Source organism: Carassius carassius, chromosome 28 (assembly GCF_963082965.1).
Source record: "Carassius carassius chromosome 28, fCarCar2.1, whole genome shotgun sequence".
NCBI lineage: Eukaryota > Metazoa > Chordata > Actinopteri > Cypriniformes > Cyprinidae > Carassius > Carassius carassius.
In genome coordinates this window covers 11,438,719-11,447,714 of record NC_081782.1, presented here as the reverse complement: position 1 = coordinate 11,447,714, position 8,996 = coordinate 11,438,719, and the positions used below count along the sequence as shown (strand labels likewise).

The 8,996-nt window shown below is 37.9% G+C and overlaps 1 protein-coding gene across 1 annotated transcript in view; it reads right to left on the bottom strand.

Moving 5' to 3' along the window:
- Window positions 1–1,685: 1,685 nt before the first annotated feature.
- Window positions 1,686–8,996, bottom strand: part of pitpnm3 (PITPNM family member 3) — an 81,599-nt gene continuing 74,288 nt past the window's right edge. Inside the window, exons 15-20 of the mRNA XM_059514308.1 lie at window positions 8,678–8,826; window positions 8,299–8,448; window positions 7,760–7,943; window positions 6,188–6,316; window positions 5,693–6,078; window positions 1,686–2,797 (exon numbers count right to left, since the gene is read on the bottom strand). Coding sequence (XP_059370291.1) covers window positions 5,761–6,078; window positions 6,188–6,316; window positions 7,760–7,943; window positions 8,299–8,448; window positions 8,678–8,826 — 930 coding nt within the window. The 3' untranslated portion in view covers window positions 1,686–2,797; window positions 5,693–5,760. The remainder of the gene's footprint in view (window positions 2,798–5,692; window positions 6,079–6,187; window positions 6,317–7,759; window positions 7,944–8,298; window positions 8,449–8,677; window positions 8,827–8,996) is intronic.

Genomic DNA, 8,996 nt, shown 5'->3' with positions numbered 1-8,996 from the left:
CACAATTTGCAAATGCCAACCTCTCCGGCACATGCCTGGAGTATTAATCATCTAAAGTGTGTGATTTGTGATTAAAAGGCCATTTCCATAGCATCCCAAATATTGAGAGGGTTACAATCATTAATGGTGACAGCCACTGAGAGGATTTGTTTACTTGCTGACTTTAAGAGACCACAGACTCCTGCAAGGGAAAAAAAAACTGTCCCTTGAGGGGGAAAGAAAAAGTTAATTTCATTGGAAACCAGTTGTCTGCACATTTGTCGCTTTCAAGGACTGATGTTATTTGTGCTCGGTTTAAACTACACAAACAAATTGAATGAGAAAGACAAAAACGACGTGTGTTTTAGTTCATACCACCGTAAAAGTGATCAGATAGTTTAATTAGCTTTGGATTTGCATACATATTAAAGAACAGGAATAGCCCATCTAGATTACTGCAACTCTTGAAAGAGTGATTTAGTGTGAAATCTGCTTCCTCTGATGTTGTGCGTGAGAATTGATAGAGCTGTACTCACCTTTCTGGCTAGTCAGAGAAAAGGTCACAACTTCAAATGTCTTCACAGTACTGACAGAGCTAAAGTTTACCCAGATAAATCAAGCAGGATTTATAATGATTTATTGAAGAATGAGTAAACAGTTCAGTATAGGCCCAACAGATGCACGTCCACTCAAAGAGACCGACTGGACCAAATACCACAATACATGATCTCAAGAGGCCTGGACTCGGTTGTGTACTGAATGTATGTACTTTACATGTTTTAAAATACAAATATACTTTTTTCACACACCATCTGAGAATATAGATATTAGACAAATAAATATACATCTTGATAAGGCTGAAAACACATTCATATATATTGACAATTCAGCGATGATCACACATGAAAGAATTAAAAAGTTTGCCTATAAAATCTCCACAAATTACAGGCTTAGTTTATAACTATCAGAGGATCAAAAGGCCACTAGCACGATCTCTGAATTAAAAATATTTACAATAAATACAAAACAAATCTCCAAACTAACACTCACACAAGACTTGCATACATGTAACAGACATGCGCACACATAGATACAGACCAAAACACTCATGCCTACCCACTTTCACTCTGTCTCTAGTGTTATAGAAAGATTTAAAGTTAAATATACAACAAAATAAAATTACATAAATGCTTTCGCAGTGCAACTGCAATTTTCAATAGACAGCCCCATACAAAATACCAAAATCAGTAACTACGATAGGAAAATGTGACATTACAAGAACTATTGAGTATGGACACCCTCATGGTGACAAAAGCATTATAGTGGCCTGATGGTGTCTTTTGTTGATTTATATTAATTTGTTGTAACACTGAGGTTGTCCTCAAGTATAGTTTAAAATACTAATATAGTACAGTATGTTCTTCAACAAGACCATCGTACCCAGTGAGATGGATTTACATGTAAACAATATCAACGTGTTGTGTTTGCACAAGTTGTTGTACTGATAAAACCAATAATGTGACACAAAGACCTCCTGACAACCACAGTCACTTTACAATACAAATATAAAATGGTTATTTATTTGGCCATTCAAGGTGTGCTATAAAAGATTTTTAAATCTGGGTTTTCACTCAAAATATCTGAGCATTCTTAAAAAGATAAATCTACTTGAGAAGCAAAATATAGAAATAAGAGAATGTATTTTCAGCAGCCATTACTTCAGTCTTCAGTGTCAAATGATCCTTCAGAAATCATTCTAATATGCTGATTTGCCTCTCAAGAAACATTTCTTATTACTATCAGTGTGGAATACAAATGAACTGATTAACATTTTGTCTTTTTTTTTTTTAGGATTAGATGAATAGAAAGTTCAAAAGCATTTTGTTTTATTTAACAAAGAAATCATTTGTGTCAGTGAAAATTGCATTCATCAGTTGCATCAGTGTTTCCATTTATTTATTTATTCCCCAGATTTACTGTCTGAAAATAATCTTACGCTTCATGTAAATTAATCTGGTTTAAGGATGTTTAAATATTTGTACTGGAAAAGAGACAAAAATACCAATTAAGAAAATGCTTCACTACAGAGTGAGCACTGCACATACTCATTTCGCTTCAGTGCCACTTACTGTATTATATATTTACAACACGAGTGAGAGACAATCACAGAAAGAATCACCGATGGATGTAAATATGCTTCTGCAGTGTACAAGAGCTGCGAGTCTTGGCGTGACCTGGCAGAGGAGTGGGCGGAGTTCAGGAGCGGTGGCCAATGATGTCAGACTCTGTTCTGGCTGAACAGAGACAGGGGCGACAAGAGTTCAGGCCAGGTCGCCACACTTGCACAAAAGGTTAAATTACAGTTTGCAAGTCCGTCTGGCCACAAGCGGGCCATAGACAGACGCTCAGAGAGCAGACAAATGCCTGCAATATTAAAACAGAGGGATTATTGCAGGAGTCAGCGCTGCCACCTGTCCAAGCAGTGGGATACTCACCCTCCCTCTTCCTCCGTATTGCTTAGGCGTTAGGAAATTTGATGTTTTCTCTCATCAAATATCCTCTTTGTTCCTGATGGGTGATGCGAGGAAGCCTTCGTACAGGGCTAAATAAATCCAAAAGTTCTCCAAAGCATCACGAACAGATAAAACTGAATTTAGAAACTGAATTTCCTCTTCTGCTGCCGAAACAAAGCATCGGGACTCAAAGTTTGTGCATTGTGTCAGATCCATGCGGATGGCACGTCACTGAGAAGTTTTAATCAGCTCAGGTGGGATTTGTCTTATTTTATGGTGTAGTATCAGCAGAAGGAGTAAAGATGCTGTGGGGTTGAAGGAGGAAAGAAATTGTGAATCGGAGAGCGCTTTACACAGCAGTCACGCTTCAATGAGCGCCTATATAAATACCTATTTCATTATGAAATTCATCAGAGAAAATTACAAATGGTTTCCCCAAGGAGACACACACAGGCCACGGCCGGCATCTATCTCATCATGCAAACATTATTTGGCAAAATGGAAGAGCGCTTGAGTTGGGGCATGTCTGGGCACTCTTATTTGCGGATCACCGGGCCCAGCAGAGGAGCCTCTCAGTTGCACATTTGCATTCAGATTTGCACGGCGTGATGGGAGATGAGGCGGTGGGATGTCCAAGTTCTATTAATATTTTTTAAGCCTTTTCTACAGTCCTGATTATGAATGAACCAGAGCTAGAGGAGGTGTAGCCTCTAATTTAATGGCAAGGTTCGGAAGGATGTCGAGCCACTGGTACGGTCCCTAATCACTTTTTCTCCATTTGCTGGTATAAAGCTGCTAAATCATCAAGGAGGGTTGCAAACAGATATCGTGGGGGTTGAGGTTTTGCTAGGTTCTGAATACAAATTTTGGGTTACAAATTCAGCGATGCTGAGATTGAATTTAGGAATAAATCAATTGTACAGCACAATTGTACTGCGGTGAGAATATTAGATGCACGCTCATTTGAAATTTAACTAAAATTTAAAACATGGTCATGCCCTATCCACACACAAAATCTTTTTGTTATGCATTAGAGACAAAATAAAAGCCTAAGGGGCTGTTCAACACGGTATATTTTGCCATTAAAAATACAGAAAAAAACTGAATGGGGAGAAAATTACATATTTTTTAATTCAAAATAATTGACATTTCAAAACCTAAATGCTCCTTATGGTTTACATTTAATTCCCAATAGTCTGATTACAGGTAATTTTTCCTGAAGCAATTTCTAACCAATAAAAAAAGTTATGTACATTTTAAAATGTAAAAGTTATATTAATTAAAAAAATTAAAATACTGTAAAGTTGTATTATTTCCATGACTTCCAGATCTCGAAATCACAGTTTTAAAATTCATTGATTGTTAAAAATGGCCATAGTTAAAATTATATTAAGAAATATATTTCAGTTAGCCTTAAAAAAAAGAATCTTATTTAAAAAATCTTTTTAATTACTTCATTTATAGCTTATACAAACACACACACACACACACACACACACACACACACACACACACACACACACACACACACATATATATATATATAAACAGTGATGTGAAAAAGTTTTTGCTTTTTTAAATTTTTGCATATTTGTCACCCTTGAATTATTCTGATCATCTAACACATTTTTATACAACACAAAGATAACTGGAGTAAATACAAAATGCATGAAAATAATGATTTCATTTATTAAGGGGAAAAAAGCGGTCCAAACCTACCTGGCCCTTTGTGTCAAATTAATTTCCCCCTCCCAGTTAAATCATGAAAGAACTATGATTAACCACATTATTTTAGAAAGTGGAGTTAAAATTCACTAGCCAAACCCAGGCCTGATTACTGCAAAACCTGTTTAATCAAGAAATCACTTAAATAGATCCTGTGTGACAAGGTAAAGCTTTCTTAAAGAGCAACACATCATGCCATGATCTAAAGAAATTCAAGAACAGACGAGAAACAAAATAGTTGACATATCAGTCTGGAAAGGGTTATAAAGCCATTTCTAAGGCTTTGGGACTCCAGCGAACCACGAATCTAAAAAAAAATCACAACGGAACAGCAGAAGATGGCATTCTTTCAATCTCCACAAGGACTTGTACCATGGCAGAATAACTGTTTTATTTAAATCTTTAAAGAGATTTAAAGCTACGTTTTATAATAAATTATAAGACACTTGTTCTTTGCTTTGTTTTATGTTAAATAAGGTGTAACATTAAAATATATTAAAGTGCAAAAAACACACAAAACTCAAATTCATGGAGGAAGGGATATAAGTAGACCAAATCACACCCCTTGCAGTCGTAGATTTGACTCGCTGTGACATTTTTGGAGAGGTGCACGTCAGGCTACGCCATATAGCCTGCATGTACTACACACAACCTATGCCCTAGTTACAGCTTAGTTTTGACGCAGAAGTATAAATCAGCCTTTAAGGTCAGTGTTCATGCTTCAACAATAAGAAAGAGACTGGGCAAAAATGGCATCCATGGGAGAGTTACAAGGCAAAAGCCACTGCTGACCAAAAGGAACACAAAAGGCATGTCTTGAATTTGCCAAAAAGTATCCTGATTATCCTCAACACATTTGGCCAAATATTCTGTGGACTGATGCGACAAAAGTTTAACTTTTTGGAAGGTGTGTGTCCCGTTACATCTGGTGTAGAACAACAAAATACCAGTGTGATGGTCTGCGGTCATAACTGATGGAACCATGAATTCTGTACTCTATCAGAAAATCCTGAAGGAGAAGGTCCGGCCGTCGGTTTGTGGCCTCAAGCTCAAGCACACTTGGGTTATGGACCAGGACAATGATCCCATGAGCTTTTTTTCCCTTAATAAATGAAATCATTCTTTCTGCAAAACTGCATTTTGTATTTACTTGGATTATCTTTTTGTATTTGTTTGATTATCTGAATCATTCAAGAATGACAAATATGCAAAAAAAACAACAAACAAAAAAACCTAAAAACAGGAAGGGTATACATATATTCATTTATAGCTTTATTTATATTTATTCACAGCTTATTCATATAGCATTATTTGAATTTTAAGCCATCTTTGGAATTCTGCTTAGGCCCCCTAGTGGGTCCCGGCTCCCTGGTTGAGATTCACTGGTCTAGATCATGTTTACATAAAAAAAATTAAAAAGCATGCAAAATGTGTTTTGTTCAAACAAGCTTAAAACTAAAGAAACTAAAGCTTACCTGGGCTCTGTCCACCGAGAGATCATTACAATCTGTCCTTTCTCCATCCCTCCTATGTTTCTCTTGGGTCAGGGAGTGGTGTCGCCACGGTGCATGGACCCCCGAGCCCACATGGCATGGCCTGGACCCCCCCCACCCTCCGGGTCCTTGTCCGACTCGGGCTGACTCTGAGCTCTCTCTGGTTTAGGGTTGGGTGTCATGGGTGGCTCAGGCTGCTGCACTGACATGGTGCGGCGAAGGTGTGTCCGCTTACACAGGAAGTCCGGTTTGGCTGACAGACCAAATGAACCCTTTCGAAGAACCATTCGCACGGAGCTTTTCTTGGGCCGGGCTCTGTGACTGAATTGCAGGGAGGAGAGATGTACTGCATAGCCCTCGCTCAGGAACTGTGGTAGATCGAAAGACATAAAAAAAAAAGATATTAGAGAAAACTAGATTAATTGTGACCAGTTATGGTGGAAATGGAATGAAAGACAAGGAAGAATCAAAGTTAACCTGGCACTGATTCTGGTACTTCTTAGAGGGCCTTCCTACTATATATATCTGGTGGGGGTTGAGGCCCAGCATGTTGTAGACGGAAATGTCCTTCATGGAGCCGTAGGCGCAGTTGATTTTAATGTGACACTGCCAACATAAGAAAAGAGCAAAGTGTGATTAGATGCCCTGAGGGTACACTACAAAAACACCTCAGTTTCTGTGTGACTACTCGTGCGTGAGACAGAGGACGCAAGCCTGAGAGAGATTGACCAAGAGAAGCAGAAATAAAGGAATAAAGAAAAATTATTCTTACTCTTCATTCCTACTATGTGGTATATTTTCATGTCTCCATCAAATACAGTTTTTGAAATGTACACTTTGCCATTCAAAAGTTTGCGGTCAGTCAGTTTATGTTTTTAAAGGGAGTCTCTTATGCTTACCACAGCTGCGTTTTTTGTTGTTGATAAAAATACAGTAAAAACAATAATATCCTGAAATATTATTACAATTTGAAATAACTATTTACTATTAGAGTGTATTTTAAAATGTAATTTATTCCTGTAATGGCAAAGCTGAATTAATCCAGTTTTCAGGATCACAGAAATCATTCTAATATGCTGATTTGGTGCTCAAGAAATATTACTTTTTGCTATCAAAAAAAAAAAAAAAAAAAAAAAAAGGTGCAGTGTTTAATATTTTTGTGAAAACAGTGATATGCTTTTTTCCCCCCCAGAATCAACTGAAAGTTCAAAATAACAGTTCATTTTAAATTAATTTAATTTATACTTTCTAAATAAAATGTATTTTTAATATAATGTAACCCTATTTATTTATTAATAAAATTAAGTATAGAATTCATATTAGCTAGTTTATTACAGTTGAACTGAACATAAAGGTGAATTTTAAATAATTTCACTAGTTGTAATCGAAGTGTCCATTTTTGCCATGTTTTCAAATGCTTCTGACATGAAAATCTGGCAATTTATAACACTTAAAGTGTTTCTTCATTAATCATTTCTTTAATTTAAAATATTTCTTACATTTCTTTTTTCCATCATGTTACAAATTCTTACAAAATCTAACAAAAGCTAGATCCTCAATGATGTGATCCTCAAGCAAGTGACATCATTTTTGGTGGGAAACCAACAGCAAAAGCACCAGCAAGTATTTGCAATGGATTTGAAGAAATCTTTGATGTTTTGTGGTATTTGTTTATCTTACTCTTGTTCTTGATCAAATTTCAAAACCTATATAAATGTCATTACATTTGAATGATGGTTAATTAAACAAATGGATATTGTAGGCCAAATCTTAATCCCTCATTGAGGATTACTTGAATACAGCTTTTTATTTCCATCCTGATAGGCATCCTGTTTGTTTTAAAATGTGCACATAAGAAGCTATGACTCATACAGTGCCCGAGCTTAACCAGAGCATATTTCTGAAAGTCTAGTGAACCCTTTTATAGAAACACTTCCCTAAACTTCAACACAAGCATATTCATATTTTACAGTTACAGAGTTCAAAAGGTACTTCAGAACAGGAATGACCCATATACCAAATATGTGGACACGGTAGCAGAAGACTAACCTCTTGCACCAAGTTCCTGAGGAAGATGGTTTTCTGGCGAAGAGGGTCATGCACCAACCCCTCAGAGAAGAAGATCATCCCCTGAGGGAAGTTGTGTTGAGACAACCAGGACACAACCCTCTGCTTCTGCATGTCTGGACGGCCAGTGATGTAAATGATCAGGTAGCCCAGATCCTGCCAGTGTCTGCATGCAAAATACAATCATTTACCCTCGGAGCAATCCCATAATGCTTGGTGAAAAACAGTTGGGGACCGATTCCTGGATAGCCATGATGCCTGTTCCTCTAGTAACAGATTGCATTTGACAAAGCAGTAGATTTGCCCAAGGACAGTCTGGGAAACAACCCAAGATTGTACATTTGTAAATCCCAAACCCCATCTGATATCTGGTATCAGCACTTTGCTATCTCTCTATTAAATGAAATCCAATTGTGCCTCACCGGCAGGCCGGTTCTTTTCAATATTGCATAGCATGAAATGAAAGCATCGATTCTCTCTCACACGCATTTACACAAAAAGCCACCCTGTGAATTTGTTACCTGACCACATCCACAGCTCCGGGCCGTACTTTAGGGTCGCTGCCCATAATAGAGACACTAGCGGCGAATGAACCGTCAATGCTAAAGACGACACACTCCATGCCCCGCGGCAAGACCGTCAGGAAAGCCTCCGCGCTTGCCTGGTCACCCCTGTGAGGAAAGAGTGACATGAACAAAGATCCAGCTCTTGATAAAGCTCAAGATGCGGCATGCAGCCCAAGATCAATTTAACAGTGAGGAGTCGTTCTCCTTCAGCCCTCAGGGTGAGAGTTTTATGAGTGCCAATTGAACGCTTGCAAATTATCCCCGCTGAGACAACCTTGAGAGCATGGCCATTTTGGATACATTACAAGTAATCCTCAAGGTCCCAATGACTTACTTGACAACCATTTTGATGGGGTAGACCCCCACGGCCAGCTTTTTGCTTTTGGGAATGGTGTAGGTCACTCTGCCACTGCTGTTGGTCACCTCGGTGTCCAAGTGCTCCCAGCGACCCGACTGTGGCTTGGTCATCACGTACACATCGACCTGAGAGACAAAACAAAGAAACAGACAGTGGGAGGAAGCGAGTGAGAGATTATTGAGGCACACTAGAGTTGTCAAAAAACCAAAATGTCAGTAGTTACAACTTAACCACTGTTTTGCTATTTATTGCATTCCTTTATTTGACGCATTAAATATTAATATACAATCTGAAC